The 23275-nt window shown below is 39.6% G+C and overlaps 1 protein-coding gene across 6 annotated transcripts; it reads left to right on the plus strand.

Annotated features, from left to right (window-relative positions):
- Positions 1-5093: 5093 nt before the first annotated feature.
- Positions 5094-22192, plus strand: ptpn22 (protein tyrosine phosphatase non-receptor type 22). 6 transcript variants are annotated; one of them, XM_084070316.1, is made up of 27 exons: positions 5094-5383; positions 7241-7349; positions 7738-7814; positions 8093-8188; positions 8521-8559; positions 8903-8974; positions 9315-9374; positions 9733-9875; positions 11023-11089; positions 11264-11341; positions 11474-11557; positions 12537-12670; positions 12797-13335; positions 13462-13545; positions 14065-14166; positions 14430-14501; positions 14649-14761; positions 15998-16025; positions 16130-16240; positions 16782-16847; positions 17220-17353; positions 17763-17790; positions 19449-19511; positions 21322-21413; positions 21528-21558; positions 21650-21730; positions 21853-22192. In XM_084070316.1, the coding sequence occupies exons 1-27, from the start codon at positions 5282-5284 to the stop codon at positions 21912-21914; spliced, it is 2667 nt and encodes an 888-aa protein (XP_083926442.1). In that variant the 5' UTR covers positions 5094-5281; the 3' UTR covers positions 21915-22192. The 6 variants fall into 6 exon arrangements, 5 of the variants coding, with proteins under 5 accessions (XP_083926442.1, XP_083926443.1, XP_083926444.1 ...); XM_084070317.1 differs by having other exon boundaries at positions 14065-14142; XM_084070318.1 differs by lacking the exon at positions 13462-13545.
- Positions 22193-23275: the final 1083 nt, after the last annotated feature.

The following is a 23275-nucleotide window of genomic DNA, read 5'->3' on the forward strand; positions in this document are numbered from 1 at the left end:
TCTATTGTATGACCCTTTCCTGGGAGGAATGGAATGAATATAAACACTTGTCATAGCTATGTTAGTTTACTCACTCACATGAGCAGAGAAAGCACACATTTTACAAATAAAATCTCAATGAAAAAAGAAAATAATGTTTGCTGGATTTGTAACCTGAAGTCTCCAAATAAACCACCCTTTCAGTACACTGTAAAATTCAGAGTATTTTACTCAGGATTTTACTGTGTAGGTTCACACCAGGGTTAACAGAGAAACCCTAATTAATGCACCATAGCACTGTTTGTTGTGTGAAGTTATTCACTTGATCCTGGCTCTGGGCTGGCATATTTCATGCCATTGAAAATATGTTGTTGCAATAGCACAGGCAGTTTCAGGTTGTCAATCTACTTACAATTGTTGCAATGATAGGCTGCTCTGTCTGTCTGTCTGTCTGTCTGTCTGTCTGTCTGTCTGTCTGTCTGTCTGTCTGTCTGTCTGTCTGTCTGTCTGTCTGTCTGTCTGTCTGTCTGTCTGTCTGTCTGTGCGTGCGTGCGTGCGTGCGTGCGTGCGTGCGTGCGTGCGTGCGTGCGTGCGTGCGTGCGTGCAGTTATTTTAGAGACCCTGTTGTGACTGAGTTGTGTTACGAACCCAAATGCCACTCAGGAGACAGGAAAGGGTTAATGCCTTGCCAGGCGTTTTGATGTCCAAAAACAGTAACAATGGGCAATTAATGTATAGAAAATATTTAAATCTACATGAATACGTACAAACGTACAGGTAGCAGAATAAGCATTATGTATCGATGTAGATATATAATATATAAACTATACATAGGGGTATATTAAAATCCTGCATAGGAGAGCAGTCAGAGTCCAAGCGTGTTGGTCGAGAGCCAAAACATACGATCCAGAGGAATGGTGACGGCAGGCAAGGAGTGGCACTGTAGATGTGACAAAAAACAAGCAATCAGACTGACTGCAGAAAAATACAGAAAAATGCTCTACAAGGTACGGACAGCAACAATGTAGGCTTCAACTATACTTACCAGGTATTTCTATGGGAAGATCTGACGAGGAGTGGGGGGAAGACAGGGTTCTTGAAGACTCTGGTGTTGATTTGAGAATGGTGTGCAGTGCCACATAAGTGTGCTTACAACCATGGGGAAAACAACTTAAAGGTCAACTTTGTTTTTTTACAACCAAGGTTTATGTTTTAGATAGCCCCCAATAACTCACATCTGGCCATCAAAGACCACCGTACCTTTTTTATTGTGTAAGAAATACATATTTAGCCACCGGACAGAATGCCCCCGCCCACTGTAAGAAAGATTGCGAAAATTGCTAAAACTATAGAAAGCAGTAAATGAAAAAAAAAAACACTCATCTTTTATTTACTTTAATTACAAGCTAAAATATAAACCTTGGTTGTAAAAAAAAACAAAGTTGTCCTTTAACCACAAAATACAATGCTATGTAAGTCAACACAAATATCTTTTGAGTAACACGGAGGTTAACAAGCCAAATGGGACATTTGTCCAAAGTACACCTGGCCCTGTCTCATGAGAAGTTCTTGAGATTCTTGCCTGTGTACAATTGTTCACCATCCACAGTTCCACACAGTTGCCAGTAAGAATGCAAAGTAACCCCAATGGATCAGTGAATACCAAAGTGGCAGGCCTTCCCATGTCCTGAAAAGAAGAACAAGAAAGAAAAGAAAGAAATGATCAGGATATTTTCTTATTTTAATGGTATTTTTGAAGAAATGTATGTTCAACACACAGTAACACGATGAATAATAGCTATATTTAGGTATGTTATCCAATGAGCAGAGGAATGTTATTATGACACCTGCTGTCAAGCAGTTCCCAGAGTGTTTGATTGGTATGAGAAGTGTGTTTTCTGCTTTCAAAATGATGGGCTTGCTGCTACGTATCTATTCAGCCATGTAGTCTGAGACAGAGAAGAGGTGATGCTGGTCCTCATTCTATCAGTACAGTCATAAATGGGTTGGCCTGAAGGAACATTTTTATATTATCTTTTTGCCACACAGGGAGGATTCTTTCTATTGACATAGTTTTTAACAATATGCAAAAATAAGTTTCATTCTTACCATCAGTGACAAGCACGTTTATTGAAGCAATGATGTCAGCATATTGCATTTCGTCGATCCCGACCCAATATTGTCTTGTAATTGAAGACCTGTGACTTTTACAAATATCCCTTTTCTTCCTGCATCTATGATGTGAGACTTGTATTTGGCTTCTGCTTTGACAAAGCCCTCATGATTCATTAAAATCTCTGGAAGTGGCTCTGGAATGTCCCTTGACACCAATACTTTTTACTGTAGGCCTACCGAAAGTTTGTGTTGTAATTGCAGACTAGTTTGAATTCACCCCCAACTATTACTTTGATCTGTGTTTGATCACATTGGAGCTGAACATTCTGTCACTGCTATTGTAGCGACATGAACATAGGCAATTTAATTGATTATTTTAAATATATAAATCAAATGTGTCATATACTGTACATTCAGCAACATTGACATTGTGGTGTTCCTCATAATAAATATTATATGGCAGCAGTTTGACAACATTGACAATTATGTAATATTATGTGATACAGATGATAAAATATGCTATTTGTATTGACTTTTGGAAATGTGAACAAGCATTACACAAGGTTGCTCTTGAAACGATCAAGCCAAAATGAAACCATACAAGAAAATTACATTTGTGAATTAATTTGTAAGTAAAAGACCCAAATTACCATGAAAAAGTAACATTAGATAAAATGTCTTCATTGTGTTGGTGTGAAAAAAGGGAATTGTGATTAAAAAATTAAAAGATTGTTTAAGAAGGATGTGTAGCCCCATCTGTGACCTGCCCCTTCGCTATAGCTAGGGGGCAGGACATGGATGGGGTTAAGAAGGATGTTTGAAGCAATGGACTGTGGTTATGGCTTCCTGTTACATAAGTAGAGCAGCTTTGGCATTTGTCTTCACTGTTCCACTTGTGGTTTACTGTTCAAGTTCAAGTATTTATTTGCCATTTCAAAACAAGTTTGATAGGAAATTGTCTTGGTACTTCCTCTCACATACAAGGCAACACAATAAACAACAGCACAAAAAACAAGAACAAAAGGAGACACAAGAAACAGAACCAAACCAGGACCAAGCTCCAGCTTTGGCACATGTATACAGTACAGACAGTAGAAGAAACTGCATCTCACAACAGCCACATTTATTTAAACTAGTCACAGGAAGCTTGCACAAAATAATTTCAACCACTCCTTTAACATGTTTAGAATGGAGATTGAAGTTGAATGGTCTTAAAAGGAGGGGGGCATGTCTGATGTAATATATCAAACATCTAACTATTGAATCAAGCAACTTAAAAATGGTCTGGGGTGCACACAAAAGCAAGAGTAGACAAAAATTACCCCAGAAGTGTTTTAAAAGGGAAATACCCCTTCAACAATGGATATTCCTTTTATTTAGCCACTAGATGTCCTCATCCTACTGAAGAAGAAACAGGTGCACTGGTTGAGCGCTCTTGCCACAAAAGTCAACACGGTATCTTATATCTATTACAGTAATCTTCCACATGAAACCAAGGCATACAGTGGGCTACCTAAAAACCACAAATAAACGTGTGTCAATACTTCTTTAAGGTAAATATTAAATCATTCAGATTATGTTCTGTAAGAAAGTTGGGGCATTAAAGATATAGGTAAGATTTTGAAAAAACAAAAACAAAATGATAGCCCTACACCAGATGCCTCTGAACTTAACCATAATGGTTTAATACTTTAATTTAAATTTATGAACAGACTATTATATTTGAGCTCAGAAGCTGGAGGCATGCATTATTCCTCTTCTTCCTCTTCTTCTTCTTCTTGTCAGAAGGGGGCATAAACCTTCTGCGCATAATTTTTTTTTCGTAAAGGAAACTTAAGCTCCTGATCTAGCATTTTGACATAGGCCTAATAGTAAATAAAATCTCATGTACAGTAGTGTGTGTGTGTGTGTGTGTGTGTGTGTGTGTGTGTGTGTGTGTGTGTGTGTGTGTGTGTGTGTGTGTGTGTGTGTGTGTGTGTGTGTGTGTGTGTGTGTGTGTGTGTGTGTGTGTGTGTGTGTGTGTGTGTGTGTGTGTGTGTGTGTGTGTGTGTGTGTGTGAGTAGTACTAGTAGCCTACTAAGCTTGATTATTAATTGCGGATGTGTAGCCTATGGGTCATTCTGCAATTTAGGGTATGAATTTGTCATATCTCAAATCGGCAAAAGAAAAATGTATATTATTATAACTTTATTATTGTTTATTAAAACTAGAAAATGTGTGTTGTAGTGGAAAGCAGCTCGCTTTCCAATGGGATTCCTGCTTGTGAGGGAAATGACATAGTAATTACATGAAATATAGCAAAAATAAATAAAATACAAAATACTATTGATTTGTTTCTTGTTTGTCAGTAAAATATAAAAATATAAGATTGGAAGTCTGGGTCAGGGACAGGGGTAAAACAAAATTTGCAGCTGAATCATTCAAATACTTTCTTGAGAGTTGTTGAAAACACTTTGAGTTGTTTATAGTGAGGCCTTTAGGTTATAAGGAAATTAAGAAAATAAATGTTGATCCAGTATTGTTAGAGGGCCTCTCTCTCTCACACACACACACACACACACACACACACACACACACACACACACACACACACACACACACACACACACACACACACACACACACACACACACACACACACACACACACACACAATCCTGACACCCACCCTTCACCACTCAGTCACTAGTATCCTCACTGCTATCTCCTCCTCCCGAGACTACTGTACTTGGCAGCTCGCCCTGACTCAGCTGTTCAACTTGTGTATGCACTCTCTCGCTCTCTCTCTCTCTCTCTCTCTCTCTCTCTCTCTCTCTCTCTCTCTCTCTCTCAATACCTCCCTTATTTCCCTCTCTAACACTCACACATGTACAGTAAGTAGACACTTGGATGGCTCTAGGACCCAGTGAGAGACACCCAGGGGGGGCGCGGCAACCTTTTTAATCTGACCACAGAACCTGTTAGCTCACTCTGGCTTCCTTTAAGGCAGCTCACATGCGTCACACACACAGTTCCTTGATGTGAGAGTAGCAATAGAGAAGTGCTTTTGCACAAGCTCTGGAATAGATCCACTGAAGCCCCAGAACTCGGGTCCCTGGGTGCACGCTCCATGACCTGTGGAGGAGGACCTTTTGTGTCCTGACATGCCTGAGAGAGGTGGCTTATCCCAGGCAGTGCACAGCCAGCCATGGAGCAGCAGGTCTGGATACTGAGGAGCCTTGTGGCACAGCTAGAGAGCAAGGAGGCTGCGGAGGAGGAGGCAGAGAATGGCTTCGCCGGGGAATTCATGGTAAATTAGTGTCACGTCACTTTTTGCTACTTTGCTTGAGTGATATTGAACATTTCATACTCTGTCACGTTTGACAGTTGATTGAGTCACATTTTGTACACTTGTGCATATGTGTGTTCTCATCACAGTAAGAGTGCTGTTAACAAAGGAGAACTACAGTATTATGCACTTCATTTCTACTGTGTGTGTGTGTCAGAACCTTCCATTGTTGCAAAATGTTTTTGTTCTGGGCAGCGAGTGTTGTACCAATGATCATTTCAGGGGCTTCCTCTTTGAGCTGATGCTACACCGTAGTAACAGAAGCGCAGTGAACAGAGAAGGGGAACTCAAGGCAAACCTGTAGCTGATGCAGAACACTCGCTATCACACGTGCACATGCTGCAATGCCTGCACGCGCGCGCGCACACACACACACACACACACACACACACACACACACACACACACACACACACACACACACACACACACACACACACACACACACACACATACACACACACACACACACACACACACACACACACACTGCTCCTAAAAGAGTTGCCCTAGGAACTTTTTGGGCCCATGTCCAAAGCACACCAAAGGGCATGTCAAAATCTTAAGGCACACCTGTATTCAAATCCTAGGAATTAAGGTGTTATCACGCTTATCACTCTGCAAACATTTTTCATTTACTAATGCCAAATAAAAAGTGTAACAACCACTTAAGCCATTTTTCATATTTTCACAAATGTTCAAAACGAGCAAAAATTTACACAATCTTTGAAAATGTGTAAAAAACAAATACAATTATTATTAAAAATACAAATTAAACACTTTCAACCTGGCCTAAAAATAGGGATGCCAGGGTTGCCAATGGTTAGACTACGGAAATAAGTACAAACAAAGAACTGATAGTTTTATGTTTTATCTATAGTTATATATATTGCAATATCAATGCCCGCTTGTAACAAAATCCCAAGGCACTCCTGAACTTGTCTCACGGCACACCAGTGTGCCTCAGCACTCCGTTTGAGGACCACTGCCCTAGGATGACATCACTCAGAAGGCAGTTGCCATGGTGCTAAGCTGCCTCTCAGTGCCTGAGGATAGCTGCCTTGTGCTTCACATGCCGCTCCACTGCTGTCATGCTTCTGCTGCCCTGACCACTCCAGGGGAGCGAGACTATTGCATCACTTCCGCCCAGTACAAATAGCGCTCTGTAGTCTTGGTGGGCGCAGATGGCGTACAAGGCCTTTTAACCGACTGTGTCAGGACTGTGAGAACAGGGCTCTGAACAAAAAGGCCAGTGTTTTGGAAAATAGGCAAAGATGTGCCGTGACTTTATTTTGAGTGTCACTCTCAGTCACTGAGCCAGTGTGGAAATCCTCCCAGTTTGGCACCGTGACAGTTTATCATCATGCGCGTCATGACCCTTTCAGTCTAATTAGTAACTGGTACTGCAGTTCTAAAGATTCACTTAAGTTAGAGTCACAGCTACCATGACTGTACTGTTAGTATACCGTTTGTACTATATTATTATTATACTGGTAGTTCCACATTCTATAGTACTGTACTTTTCACATCACCATAACCCTATCCCTGTTGAACAAATGCATGGGGACCCTTATCTGAATATTAGCCTAAATCTCAGAAACTACAGTGACACAACATAACCCCAAGTAACTTTATACCCAGCAGCCACATAATGTAGCAATAATCTCTATAGTTTCTGTCACAGACGAGATAATGCAATGGGCAAGTGGATTACCTGACAAATGTTCATATTAACACTGAGATCAATTGCACTGAATCAATTGTTTTCAGATTAAATGGGACTGAAAATTCAGTGATTTGGCTAATCTGTATTTGCAGAGGCTCAGGAGGCAGTCAACTAAGTACCGCACAGACAAGACATATCCCACCAAGGTAGCAGAAGGGCAGGACAACATCAAGAAGAACAGATACAAGGACATTCTCCCCTGTAAGAGCCGTCCGTCAACACACATTAGTGTTACTGTTCATTTCATTCTGAAAATGTAAAGATGGACCCATGCACCACTTTTAAGTGTATACTGTGCTCAGGCCAAATATTATTTACATATACTGCGATTGTTTATAATAATAATAATAATAATAATAATAATAATAATAATAATAATAATAATAATAATAATACTGTATGAGGAATGATCAAATATACAAGCTGACTTTGGACTTTTTCCCTTGTATTATTTTTATGGCACTTTCATGTGCTTATTACAAATGATTACATTCCTATCCAGTTGGTACTTACAGAGGTTTAAAATTACCAGCATATAAAAAAAGAAAGAATGCATTTTCTAACCTGTATGCCTCCCTCTCTGCTCTAGTTGACCACAGCCGAGTAAAGCTCAACCTCACCATCTCAAAAAATGACTCGGATTACATCAATGCCAATTTCATCAAGGTAATTGCATGGTACCATTCATGTTCTAGCATTTGAATTTTGCAATTGCGTCATTGCCTCTCTCCCTTTTAGATTTTTACAGTAATTATACAGTCATTTACCTTATTCAAATGGCGGCCATTTACTTCATACACCTACAGTATGGAGTAAGAAGAACAACGGGCTGAGTGATAAGCTACTGTACAAAAATGAGAATTCCTCTGTGTGCTTAATTTTGTTGTACCTCAGTATGATGACAATACATTCTGATTCTATTCTCTACTGTATGTTGTGCAAAGGGAGTGTCAGGGTCCAGTGCCTACATTGCCACTCAGGGTCCTCTGCCACACACAGTAAAGGACTTCTGGAGGATGATTTGGGGGTACAACATAGAGGTAAGACAGTAATTGGGAAATTAGGAAATGACATTCAGTAGATGGACCGTGCGTGCCTTTCATTGTTTCTGTTCTATAACTTGCAAGTACAAAGTTTAGAAGATGAATGTCCAAAATAAAGTGAATGATGTCACAGAACAATTAATAAAACACTGGATTCTCTCTCTCTCTCTCTCTCTCTCTCTCTCTCTCTCTCTCTCTCTCTCTCTCTCTCTCTCTCTCTCTCTCTCTCTCTCTCTCTCTCTCTCTCTCTCTCTCTCTCTCTCTCTCTCTCTCTCTCTCTCTCTCTCTCTCTCTCTCTCTCTCTCGTTGTTTTTCTTTTTTTTCCCTAGGTCATAGTGATTGCTTGCCGTGAGTTTGAGATGGGCAGGGTAAGGTCATTCACATTTTCATCTCCTAAATATCTGCAAAATCCTCAGTGTTCATATAAAAGTAGATCTTTAACCACTTAAACCCTCTATACTTAGTAAACCTGATTTGAGTTGGCTCTGTACTTGGTCTGCTCTTGTTTCCCTCTCTACACTAAAGATCTCTTTGCCGAAAATAACAGATCTACAAGCTCACAAGTTAATGTTCCCTCCAGAATAGGGATGCTAGGGTTCAAGTGGTTGAGAGTGATTTTTTTTCACTCTCAAAATTAAACCGAAAACTGAGGATCTTGCGGTTCCATTTTTAATTGATCAAAAGATGATTGTCTCAAACTCTCGTTTACAGAAAAAGTGTGAGCGATATTGGCCAGAGAGACGAGAGGAGCCATTTGTCTGTGAGCCGTTTACAATTTCCTGGGTGAGTGTGTCCATTTACTGACCACTTCCTATTTGAACTGGTTCCTGATATCGCCATACACATAACTGAACTATTACTCAAGTTAACTCAAGTCACAATGAGGACATTTGGCTATATACACACAACTAGTGTAGATACTATAGGTCAATGTTCACACATCTTGCCTGCTGACTAATGCTTTACTCACATCTCCATAGCAAATCGAAAGTTTCGTAAAATTATGTCCACGCTTTAGAAATACATTTACCATGTCATCTCCTTTTTTAAATAGTAGAGAGAGGTACACCGTCTTTCTCTGCTCTGATAACCTAAAACTGCACTGCTGTCTATTCACGTGCAGGAACATGAGGAAAGTAAAGGAGACTATCTGACAAGGACGCTACATGTGACCTACAACAGTGTAAGTTGTGTTTATACTGCACCCCTACTGTGAATGTTGATGTCTGGATAGTTCTCGTTGGAGAAACAGAAGATTATCAGCTTATGTGTTGTTAGCGACCACAACAGGCAGAATGTTTCATCATAGAAACTCTACATCATAGAAACGCTACTGTAGTCTCAGTTTAGCATTTTGATCAAGCAATATCCTTTCTGTAACAACGTTCATTCATAGCATCAAACGTTCCTAATGTGTTCAGTATTGTCTTGGTACTAGAATAGAAAAGACTCTAGATTTATCTGTGATAGGCTATTAGTAAATTATACCTAAAAGCTACTATTACAGACAGTTGTTCACAAGCTTTTTGTTTTTGTTTCAGTGTAGCCGTACTTTACATCAGCTGCACTATATCAACTGGCCAGACCATGGTGTTCCTGACTCCATCCCTCCCATACTGGAACTCCTGCAGGAAATGCGTTCCTATCAGCCCCATGACGAAGTACCCATATGCATCCACTGCAGGTCAGCATTCATCTGACTGGGTCTATTTGTGTTGTTCCGTTACAGCATCGACACATGAACCTCTCCGCTTCCAATCGGACTCATCACAACTCAACACATTTCAATGTGCTGTGATTGTGTTTGTTTGAGGTCTAGTGCTTCTAGTTCTGTTTGGGCACATTTGAGAGTAATGACTGTATCATTAAAATTTTGGAAAATACATTTGTTTGCAGTTTGCACTGTTCTCCAGGCAGTGAAGAAACATTGTGGTACTGTATGTGGGCAATCTGAGCTTGTTCTCAGACAAACAGACACACACAGACACGCCTCTTTGACACAGGAAGTGTTTGTGGGTGGACAACCAGCAGCCCACCCGGCCTGAAAGCACATGGGGCATTTCCTGTCATGTCTGTTTCTATAATTGTGGCTGACTGTCACTCTGCTGAAGCATTCACTGTCTTGAGTCAAGCTTGAAAAGTTGGTCAAATTTCTAGCAGGAGGCTTAATCTACATCTAGAAAGTTGCACAACATGGTTTGCGAAACCTACACTGTAAATTGTTAATTACTTGGTGAGTGTACTTGTGTACACTCAGAGTTACAAATGGATAAGTGAACACTGAGGATTTTCCTGTGTACAACATGTGCTGAACAGAACAATAACCACAAAACCACGAGGCACAGTTAGGCATGAGCACCTGTCCATTTTTGCATTCTCAGACTTAAATTAACACCGTGGATTCTACTGTCCACACACCACCAGTAACCTTCTGGGCTGGCCAGTGTACTTTGCTCATCATTAATTTTCATTGAAATAAAAAAAAAAATGGCAGAATAATGTGGTGACTATTCACATTAGCATCAAAACCTGTCATATGATACCATGCCCACACCTGTTCAGAGGATGAGGTGGCAGGAATGGAATGTTGAGCTAGAGGCAGACAGGCATGTATCACCACACATGCGGGAAAGTCATCTTCTGTAGACCGCTATTACAAATTACGCTGAGTATGACTCTTAGCTCCTCACAAACGTGACATATTTTTCATAGTCGAGAGGCCTGGAAAAAATCTGCAGTACTATGGCTGCAGCTATCGATGATTAGTCCTAGTTTTTGTAAGTTATTAAGGAACTGAATGCACAGTGATTAATATGTGATTATGATTCTAGTGCTGGCTGTGGTCGAACAGGAGCTCTGTGTGCCATCGATTTTACTTGGAACCTTTTGAAGGATCAGGTCAGATATTCCTTGATGTGGCCAATTGGTTCCATACCAGACTTAAATTAACGGAGGATTTTACTGTGTATTGTGATATTTTGCAGTTATTATTTAACCTAACAGCAACTCAATAACAACATTTATGATGAGATAGGAAGCATGGTAGTTCACACTTTGTTTGTCTGTTTTCAGATGATGCCTGTGGACTTCAGCATCTATGACCTGGTTAAAGATATGCGAACACAGAGGCCCTCTCTGGTTCAAACCAAGGTGGCTGTTATTGTTGTTGTTTTTTAACTCTTCTTTATCATACGCGTTTATCAGCTAGTGTGAATTTTCTTTTCTTTTCCAGTAACTGGTTTTGTCCGTTTTTAAAGTTGGATATTTGCCTTCTAACCTCAGGAACAATATGCACTGGTCTGCAGAACCATCAAGGTCCTATTTGAGAGATATGTGCAGTTGGATGAAGAAGTCAACAGAAAGGAGGTGAGCACACAGAACCAAACCTATAAAACTGGCCTACACTGACGGCACAAGTGTTAAAGCTTAATACATCTTTTTTTTAAATAAGTTCTATGGCCTCTCCCGATGGCCCGTATTCGGGAGAGGGAAGCCAAGCAGGTGATATTGGTCACTGCACATATTTCTATGGGCTGGGGCGGCACCTGTTAGCAGGGAGTGTTGGGCGGGAGGAATAGGACGAAGGCTCTACGTCCTCCCAGTAGGGGCTCCTCACTGGCAGACGAGTCAGTAGGATACAACAGCAGTAACAACACACAAATGTGTGTGGGAGGAATGAATTGGTGTAAGGACTAACATTGTGGAGAAAAAGGGGTAAAAAGCTAAAATAATAACAAAATTATAATAAAAACATTAAAGAGTATGGAGACTACCTCCCGCAACTGCAGATGTGCTAGTTATACAGCATTAACATACTCTACCATGGAGATTGATTAAAATAAGGATTGCAGCTTTAATTTTACAGTGAAAAAAATGAAACCGATAGGAACATTGGTCATTTATACTAATACTCGACAACTGACATACAAAAACATCAGCATAAAAACACAGTTGCACTTCTTATTTGCTTTTAATGCAGTAAACTGTAAGCCTCAGACTGAACAGAGGAACAACATACTGTGGGCTGAGAAAGTGGAATGCTGAATCAGGTTTTATATAGTGTGTCAGTGGTATGTCAGGAAATGAATAATCTAACTGGACATGTCTCTACAAGGTTACTGTTCTGCTCAGTGCAACTAAGAACATTGTATTATACTGCCAGTTTAGTGATGCTTTCAAATGAAATGGCCAAAATGAATAATGGATTCCATACGATAATGTTGTGTGTTCAATGTGAGTTGTAATGTTTTATATTTATTTGGCACAAAAGCAAACAAACAGATTGTACTTACTTAATTGATTCCCTTATTAAAGGTTGATATCATTCCTATGTTGAATTGTCCAGGTTGCAGCGGTTCCGTCTCCTGTCTTATCAGCTACGAACTACATGCTCTCTGACCTGAGTGAGGAGGTAGAATTAGAATATTACTTGGAACCAAGACCAGAATCACATCAGCTAGATGTAGAAGCTCAGCAAAGGTGAACATTACTTGCACTTTTATAAATAACAGAATGGACTTTTAACCAATTTAACCCTCGCATCTCTGGTTAAGTGGTTAAAACAAGGATTCACGTTTTGATATTTTTTTTCTTAACTACCTCTAGGTTTCCTGTAATCGAAGACATGGGGCAGATACCCAATTATGCAGTAACAATGGTCATTCCAGAGGAGGAGGAGTGTGAGGTTTTGACACAGACAGCCATACCCTCGCCTTCTGACATCCTTGTCGCCTTGACCACCAGGGACAAACAGAGGGAACTACAAAGACAATGCCACTTGCAGACCCTTCCCAACTCTTTACCCTCCTCTAACCAAGACGGGGGTCTCATTCTGAGCAAGCCCACCAGGACCTCACCCACTCTAGGGCATGCCAGCCAGCCAGCCCCTGATATCCTGGAGAGGATTGAGGACAATGATGTCACGCCACTGCTAAAACCTCCCATTCCCCCTGCGCCAGCAATCTGTCTAACGGTGGAGGACCCCTACTTTGACTCGCCAATGAGTTCCCCCCAGTCAGAGAAGGCATCTGAAGGTTCTGTAGAGGAGATCGTTCTGGATAGCCAGTTGACTCCTGACTGTGTCGTCTCCATACCCAGCCTGGCTCTGAATAACCAGACTCTTGAGCTTGAATCTCCTGCCTCAGGTAAACAGCGACACTTGTCAGTCTCAAGCATAGTTGATATGAAGCCGTAGGTTCGATGGTATAGTTCATACAGAAAAAGATTTTTGGAGAGGTGTTTATTTCTATAAATACATATATATTCTGTAGGTACAGTAACTCCTTCAGATGAGCATACACCTCCGCCAGTACCTGTGCGAACTGCTGAATCCTACGTACTGGCTTTTGATGCAGGTTTGTTGCTATCAAACTAGAAAATAATATTTCAGATTACTTGGGCTCTACATGCCACTGTGAGCACTTCATTGCCACTGTTCTATTGTGAGACTTCCCCTTTCACAAGTTTGGAACTTAAGCCATATTATAATCACTTCATCGTACAGCGGAAATAGCCAATCTACAATTTGTGATGCGAGATGGTGTGAGCTTTTAGAGCTGCTATTTTAGCCAGTTACTATTTTATTTATTTATTTATTTTTGGAAATCTTTATACATTTGTTTCTTTCTTTTTTTGTAATTCTTTTAATATTATTTTATTTATTTATTCTAATAGTGGCCTATAATAACATACCCATAGCGACCCCAGAGTTAAAGTGGTTAATAAAATCGTCTGAAGCTATAGCACAATAAAGTATTTACCATGCTTTATTGGGGCCAGCTCCTTTATTCAGTTTTGATTTAACATTGCTACTTAAGTTGTGATTAGTGACTCTGGGACCTACTGTAACAAGGAGCTGTGTTTGTGTGTCGCAGAGTGGTCAGATCCCTGTGAGAAGTTAGAGGTCATTATCCCACCCAGTGTTACTGCTGAGGGCCCCACGGGGATCGGAGGTGAGTGCAAGGGATATGGAAAAGGTATATGAATAATAAACTCATGAATATGATAATGATTACATTTGGACTCTCATGCCTGCCATTATTCCTTGTCAACTATATGCTTATCTTTTTTTCATCATTTATTTATTTCCCCACACAGTAAAATCCTGTGCTAATTTATCCTTTTGTAAATCTGAGAGTGAACAAAGGTAACCAAATGGAGCCTTAATTGTCCATTTGTTTACATTTGTATACTCTCAGAATTAAATTAACATGAAACTGATAGCAGCATTTACTTCTAGGGAGCCCCCCTTCACCTGTCCCTCCACTTCCAGAGAGAACCCCTGAATCCTTTGAGTTGGCTGTTGATGAAGGTGGGGGCAAATATAACTCAATGTAACTTTTAAAAGTTGACTATTAGTTAACAATTCATGATTCAAAAGGAAAAAGAAATGCGTAAGAGGATTAACCTGCTTGGATTTGAAATGACACTGAACCCCTCTTTCTTCTCTGCCGTTCAGCTCCTGTGGAACAGAGGATCCCAGCAGCACAAAGAATAGGAACATCTTCAGAATGGTCTGGCAAGTCCTTTGCTGCTGCAGCACCGGAGGAGAAAACATGGATGAGGAGTAAGGTGGGTAACAGAACATGGCGGAAGAAAGGAGAGTGCCCGCAACACTCCAAATTAAGTAATGGTCTCAAGGTTCATGGCCAAACAATATCATGAAAGGAAGAAGGCAGCCAGCACTCAATAAATGTCCTTTTCTCAGCATTGAGGAAGAGGAAGACATAGGTTGAAACGCGTCCGTTGCTCTGCCTGGGTGACGTAAGTAAAATGTGAAAAGGACATTTATTGAGTGCTGGCTGGTTGCCTTCTTCTTCTCAGGGTAACTAGAACATACCTGGGGACCTGGGGCCGTGGCTGTGACAAAAGAAGACATGATGATCTCATATCCCGTGGCAAAAATGCTTATTTACAGCTTAGATTTGGAAAAAGTGGAAAAAATAACTTTTTTGATTTTGTCACTTACTACATATGTCCCTGCTATTGTCCAATTTCAAATTGACTGACCAACCCACTGAGAAAAATCATCCCCATTTGTTATTGTTTCACTGTAGCATTCGTCCTAAGTGCCAATGTGGGTTCTGTAATTACGTTTTCTGTACTTTATTGACTACACGACACATACTGTACATGAACAACCTGTCCTTGCTGGTTCTGCCGTTTGCTACAGTATGCATTTACATCAAAGTCCTTTATAACTTTGCGCCACTGTCTGCTCTCTCTCTGCTGGCATTCTCTCTTGTGAAATTGGCCAAGTCCAGGCAGCACATTACTAGAGAGAGGAGAGCATAATTAGACAACTGGAAACACCTGCTGATCAATTAACGCAGGCCAGATTTTACAGGTGTAAAGCAGGCCCTGCACTAGCCACAATGGTGTGTGTGTGGGGGCATACAAATAGCATTATGTGAAAGAAGCAGGTACAGTATATACATGAGATTATATCATGTATATACATGCATTATGATGACCTGCACATATATAGAAACATTAGCATATAGGTGTGTGTGTGTGTACATTTAGAAACATTAGCATCATATGCAAGTGTGTACATGTTTTTTTTTAAGAAACATTAGCATCATATGCAGGTGTGTATGCTCTTTTTAGAAACATTATCATCATGCAGGTGTGTGCATAACATGAAGCCATAAGGCTGGGTAAAACAAATGCCAATTGTCATTCTATCAGACAGCTCAAGTCATTTGACTGTGATTGACAGAATTGTCACTTGAGAAAAGATATGATAACCTGTGTAGACATAGATTTTTATAAAAATGCTAATTTACGGTATGCTCTCTGTTTCAGAGCTTGAGAATAAAAACATCCTTCACAGGTAACTTCTTACATCATGCCAACTGAAAACAGTGATCGAGAATTACCATAATCGATCAATAAAAAATGGATGACTAATATTTACTCCTGCCCTGTATTTCCCAGTGGCAGCTCCAACACCTGTAACATTTCCAGCCCTTGCTTCACATACAACTATAAGTCTCCCCTCCCCTCCTCCACCACAGTACCCAGTGACCCCGCCACTAACCCCTCAAGGTGAGACCCAGTGGCTTTATTGAATTTCCAATTCGCCAATTGCCATACAACCTTTGATTCTAAACACTTTATAATAACGGATGTACGGTATATTTATATTTATAATATCGTTCATTAATTCTCGGCCATCGGGTATCGGGTGATAACCATGTATGTCCAAAACAGTCACTTTTCAGGAAATGGAAAAAGTACCCATGTGTTCCAATGGATCCAAGTGGTCATTATTTAATCACAATCTCTTGTTAATACTTTTCATTGGTTCAATATTTATAAAACCCACAGACTTAAACACATTGTTCATATCCAAGAATTGTGGCAATAGCAGGTCTACAAGCTTGTGCGTTGTGAGCTTGTTGGTCGGCTATTTTCACTACTTTTGTGCAACACTATTGTACAACAATGCATTAATTCGTAGGGCATTAATTTACAAAAAAAAAATGGAGATAAAATGTTCCTGACAGCAGCGATATACAAATGTATTTAAACTGAAGTACATAAAGATGTAAAATAAATCACACTGCTGATTGTGTGTTCTGGGCAGCCTGCAGGAGTCCGACCCCACCCCTTCCTGAGAGAACCCCAGAGTCTTTCATCCTGGTTGCTGAGGGTGAGTCGAGTATATTGTTTCGTCCAGAAACCTTGTATCTCTGTATTTCTACTTTTTAAATATTTTCTTCCCCCCGTAAATGAATGCCCTTACTTCGACATCCTACAGTGTCACACAAAAGTTGCAAAAATAGCATCGATACGTGTTGTGAGCTTGTAGATCGGCTATAGAAATTAACAGAGCTTGGGACTAAATAATAACTACTGTATATATATATATATATATTTTTTTTTTACATTTCCTGAAAATAAATGGTTTTGGACAACACAAGGTTTCCACCTGACAGTATCAATAGACATTATGTATCTTAATATTCATCTCAACAACAAACTACTAATTTAAAACTTTATTGACACCATTCTGCTTTGCCAGCTGGTGAGAACACTGTCCCCAGCCTGCAGACTTATGATGCCGCACACACCTCTACAAGGATAGGTTCTTCCTCAGAGTGGTCAGGAACCTCTCAGCTCAACACATTCCAGAATGTTGCCATGAACAGGAGCAAGGTAATAGATTATTCCATTATTCGAACCCTAGCCTCCCTATTCCGGGCATGTTATAATAGGCGAACATTTGCCTGATTAAGCTCTATATACTGTACTTCATCATTATGGCGAATAGTGAAAATAGCGAGTTTGTAGATGTGCTATTTTTGAAGATAATACATTAACAACCCAAATCCTAACCCATGATTTTGGGGGAAATATTTTTAACATTTCCACTTACAATGAAATGCCCAAAATAAGGACACCGGGTTGAAAGTTGTTATCTTAAGTAGGTAATTATTTTCCGAGGGCCCTGGCCTGGTGATCCAAGCTTGTGCTATAAAAAGCAATGATGGTTTACCTTGTGATTCAAGCTGTGAGTCACACACCCCACAATAACACATTCATGTGCTTTCATATGTTCCTGCAGAGTGTTCGAGCTAAAAGTTCAAAACAAGGTAAGCTTCTTTTTCCACTCCTGGCAGCATAGCTTGGTCGACCATGTCTCTACAAAAACTGTTGGACATTATTACTCTCAGTCTCCATTAGTTCCATAGTTGCTGCTACAAAGTGGAGTTGAGGACCCCCCACCCTCCGCAATAAATAATAATAGCAATAAATAATAATAACAATAGTAACTAGAAAATGTGCTCCTCGGAGCACAGGTCTCCTCCGCCAGTACTGTTCCTGATTAATCCTGTCTTACCTATTTATATTACATATTGCCACGTGTCACTTGACCAATGTTAGCTTGATCCCGTTAGCTTGACCAATGTTACCTCACTTCCAAAAACAATTGTTTTTTGGAAGTGACACACCTATTTATAGGATTTTATTTCGTCATGCGTCTCGCTAGCCAATCAAAAGCATTGGTGACAACATATTGTCACGTGTCACGTGAAGCTTGACCAATGTTAGCTTGGCTAGGGGGGGGGGGGCACACAGCGTGACGGGAACGAAAACATACTCTCCACCTCTGGCGGAGACAATAATAATAATAATAATAATAATTGTACTCTCATGTTCTTGTGTACAAGATGTAACAAACAATGAATGCTAGATCATTATTTTACTTACTTTTTATTAATTTACTTTTCTTTTTGACAAAAATAGTATCGGCAATTATGCAGCCAAACTGTCCCATAAAGAAATTAAAAGACTCCGATCTTCAGCTATTTTCTTTTAATGTTTGAATACGGTTTAAGTGATGTATTTTATATTTACTGTTTACTTGTTCGTTGTATAATTACAGTTAAATGTTATTTTCATATTTTGAAGTTTGATATACAGTAACTTCTATATCTACTTTATTATCTACCAAAAGTTATTTGTGTTTATTTGCTTATAAGTTAAATGTTCCCAAATACACTTTCATCTAATTGAAAGTGTATAAACTAGTATCGGCAATTATGCAGCCAAACTGTCCCATAAAGAAATTAAAAGACTCCGATCTTCAGCTATTTTCTTTTAATGTTTGAATACGGTTTAAGTGATGTATTTTATATTTACTGTTTACTTGTTCGTTGTATAATTACAGTTAAATGTTATTTTCATATTTTGAAGTTTGATATACAGTAACTTCTATATCTACTTTATTATCTACCAAAAGTTATTTGTGTTTATTTGCTTATAAGTTAAATGTTCCCAAATACACTTTCATCTAATTGAAAGTGTATAAACTGATTTGTTTGGGGGACAAAATATCAGTCAAATTATCAGCAATCGGTGGTCTAGGACTCTCCAAAACTGGGATCTTCAGCATCCAACCCAAAAATCTGGCATCGGTTGGGCTCTAGTAACAATACAAATGTTCAATTTTGAATAGTTGTTATCATTGACTCTACTGCACCAGACTGTGTAAGACACCACTGAAATGTGTGATTGTGAGACTGAATTTGCAATAATGTGGGTTATATGTATGGAACATGAAGAGTGTACTGTATATTCCACTCTATGGCAGGTTATAAACATTCTATAATGCTCCTCATTTGCATTAGAGGGATTCATTGTCAATGACAAGACAGAACGTTGTAAGATAAAATGTCAGACGTTGTCTGTGGTTAATGTGAATGAACATGTACTGTGGGAGTAAATATACATTTCATTTCCTCTGCAGAGCCCCTCACTCCAGCTCAGCAACTAGCTCCACCCTCTGTGGTCATAGCTGCAGGGGGAAGTGGTAAGTTACAACTGACAATCAGACCCCTTAGCACATTAAAACAGGTTCCATAACCGTAGTTATTGTCTCCGCCAGGCCGTATGGCATGGCGAGAGAGTATGTTTTGCGCCCTGTCCGTCCGTCCGTCTGTCTGTGGACAGCTAATCTCTGGCACCGTTGGCTTGATCGCAGCGAAACCGTTCACACACACTCCCTGGATGCCAATTCAGAACCTCTGCACCAAATTTTTCACATGGGCCTGTTATAGCGCCACCAGGAGGCCGCTTTTTGCAAAACCATTTTTTTTTTACAGTACTCCTATATATTTTGTCCAAACGTCACGCGAATCGGTACACAGTATCTCTATAGTCATTAAACAAAACATGTATTTCAGATTTTTCATATTCCTTCCTGATTGGCTAAAAATGTCTTCCAAAGTTTGCAGGATTGGTCCGTTTTGAACAAACTGCCTCAAATCGTGGACACAGCATGCAATTTCTGTGAAGTTTTGCACGCACATTGTCACTGGGCAGAGGAAGAAATGCCACTTGAAAATTTTCAAATCAGCCTCATGGTGGCGCTATAACAGGCCGATTCGAAACCAGCGATCTGTGTAAAACTTTGTATGTGCACTCCCTAGAGGCCAAGGAAAAACCTTTGCCCTGCATTTTTCACATCTGCCTTTTATAGCGCCACCAGAAGGCCGACTTATATAAAGAAAAAAAATTGCAATTTTTTTTTATTACTCCTACAAATCTTGTCCAAACATCACGCAAATCAGTACAAATGATCTCTTTAGTTAAGTGATCAAGACGGATCCGTCCCATCCGCCTGATTATTCACATTCCAGCCTGACAGGCGAATTCCGAACATTGCTGGCCCACACTAACCTACCTGACTTGGCGGAGACCTGTGCTCCGAGGAGCACTTTTTCTAGTTTATTATTTATTATAATTTTTTCTTAAACACATGCACACAGTAGTCATAAAATGACCAAGACATGAAAGGAGTATTATACAATGGATGTGTTTAAAGTCCTCAATAAGGCAAGTAATTTATAAGCAGTGTTGGGGTGAAGCCTGTATAAGTAACAGTATTACTTTTACAAATTAATAATTAATAATTTAGAAATTATTGGCCTGATTTTTTTTTACAGAAATGCAGTTGTTGTTTTTTCGCTTTTTAGTTTTAAGTTTCTAATACATTCAAGCACACTAATGGCAATTTAGGCTGCTGAAATAGAATTTTAAACATTATTGTGGAATTCTTCTTATTGATTCCATTTATCCCGTCTACTTCCATGTAACAGTAGTTTTGCCTTTAATTTGAGGGTGTTTTTTCAAAGCAGCACATCACTATAGGTCAGGACTGGAGCCTATCTCCTGTTTCTGTAGCTGAGGCAGCTTAATGCACAAGTACATCCCCCGGCCATAACGTACAAGTACACCCCCTGGTCATGACACTGGTATGCTGTGGGGACACAAGTCAACCCTTGATGCTGAGTGCCAAGCAGGGAGGCATTGGGTCCCATTTTTATAGTCTTTAGTATGACCCGGCCGAGGAATTTAACCCCGACCTCCCAATCTCAGAGCGGACACTATAACCACAAGGTCACTGAGCTGGTCGCAGCATTAATATAATACATCAATTGTCACAGAAAGTAATGTAACTTAATTTATTATTTTTATTTGGAAGTGATGTCATATATAATACATTGTGTTTTGAAAGTAACTTCCCCAACACAGAGCATAAAGGCGTATAGCACCACATGTGCATCTCATATCTCATACCCAGAAAACAAGAAGCAATTCATAATGTCATTGTTTGTCAGCGGAACAGCTCAATGTGAACTACAGTTCCTCCCTAACAAATCTGGACACATCTGACGAGAGCAGTGGGAAGAGTGGCATGTCTAGAACAAAGGTAATACGGAAGCTACATAAAATGGGCCCCTTTTTTGCACTCTCAAATTAACACCGACTAATAACATTTCTGAAATGTCAAATCTGAAAGAATTGTTATTTGTTTCCATTGCAGAGTTTAAAGTTTTTTAGGCACAAACCAAAACGTAAGTAATGTACAGCACCTTGCTTTTGAATAAATGCACTGCTTCCCTTACAATACATTTAACATGAACAATTATGTAACACTTTTCTCAGCTAAAACCGCCCCACCACCAGCGCCTTCTCTCTCCGGATCAACTCCATGTCTTGGGGCCGCCTCATCATTTTTCAAGTTTGGTGGGCCATTAACATTATTCTAACATTTTGTGTGTGAGGGGCTGTGCATTTTCATATTTTTCAATAGAGAAGATATAGCTAGTGTGTTAAAGTGTGTTAAAAAAAATGTATCTCTTTTTCAGGATTTGGGACTCGTTTTGGGAAGCCAAAAGGCCCCAGAAGTCATCCTGAGACCTGGGTGTAATGATCACACCTGGTACACAATATGCTGTCAATCCACAAAGATACATGGTACTTATTGCTCCAATGGCCATGGTACACAAATGCTGTCAATCCAGAAAGATACATGGTACTTATTGCTCCAATGGCCATTGACATTTTGAAGAAATGGTATACCGAAGGATATGGAAGATGACATGGCATGACAAGAGCTGAATTATTCTCTCTCTCTCTCTCTCTCTCTCTCTCTCTCTCTCTCTCTCTCTCTCTCTCTCTCTGTCTCTCTCTCTCTCTCTGAGAAAATACATCAGAGAGCCAACAGCTCTATGATGTATTTTGAATATCAACTAGGGTTGAGTGTAATTCTTAGGGTTGTCCGATATTGGCTTTTTTACCGATAACCGATATACCGATATTGTCCAACTCTTAATTACCGATACCGATATCAACCGATACCGATATATGCGGGGATTATTGTGATTAGGGTAAGCTCAAATTTCATATCACACACACCATATACAGTAAGAACTCCTGTAACTTATTTATAAAGCAAAAAAAAAAAAAAAAAAAAAAAAAAATTTTTTTTTTTTTTCAAAAACCGATACCGATATTTTCCCGATATCAATTTTTATGCTAATATCGGCCGATAATATCGGGAGGCCGATAAAATCGGACATCCCTAGTAATTCTTAATCAGAGCCTCATTGAATGACATGACATGACATGACATCAACAACAATACTGCACATGTGGACCAATGGCTTGAATGTACAACAAAAGTGACCTTTAGAATAATTTAGTCAATCATGCACCCAAAGCTGGTAAGTTTATGCTCTGTTGTACTACGGTGTCACTCATGTGCGCCAAACAGAGCTGCTCTACAAGCTCACAACACGTCACAGATGTGACACTGTGAGCTTGTAGAACTGCAATTTTTGGCACAAGGTATAAACACTTTTTGTTTTACACTTCTCGTTAATGACCAAAGGTCATATTATCAAACTTACCTAAGAGATGGCTGTGCAAACTGGAGTATAATGTGTTGTGTGTATGCATTTGTTCTAATGGCATGGAACAACCAAACTGATGCTGCTTTTTATTTATGTCTACAGTAATTGGGGTTTCCGGAAATAACATTCAGTAGATGGACCGTGCGTGCCTTTCATTGTTTCTGTTCTATAACTTGCAAGTACAAAGTTTAGAAGATGAATGTCCAAAATAAAGTGAATGATGTCACAGAATAATGTATAAAACACTGGATACACACAAAAAGTATTTATTTAAAAAAATACAGAAAGTCTATGCATTCCTATATTTTGTTTTTCTCTACGTGACAAGACTGAATCACACTTGAAACAAAATTCATTAAAACGTATCGCCTGGCTG

The sequence above is a fragment of the Gymnoscopelus microlampas genome, assembly GCF_963454915.1.
Source record: "Gymnoscopelus microlampas genome assembly, chromosome: 10".
Lineage (NCBI taxonomy): Eukaryota > Metazoa > Chordata > Actinopteri > Myctophiformes > Myctophidae > Gymnoscopelus > Gymnoscopelus microlampas.

Bases quoted from the DNA above. Each gene is read 5' to 3' on its own strand.
- ptpn22 (XM_084070316.1), top strand. From the start codon at position 5,282: ATGGAGCAGCAGGTCTGGATACTGAGGAGCCTTGTGGCACAGCTAGAG. The intron at 7,815-8,092 runs GTAATTGCATGG...TGTTGTGCAAAG, and splicing joins TCAATGCCAATTTCATCAAG to GGAGTGTCAGGGTCCAGTGC. The intron at 13,546-14,064 runs GTTTGTTGCTAT...TGTGTGTCGCAG, and splicing joins CGTACTGGCTTTTGATGCAG to AGTGGTCAGATCCCTGTGAG.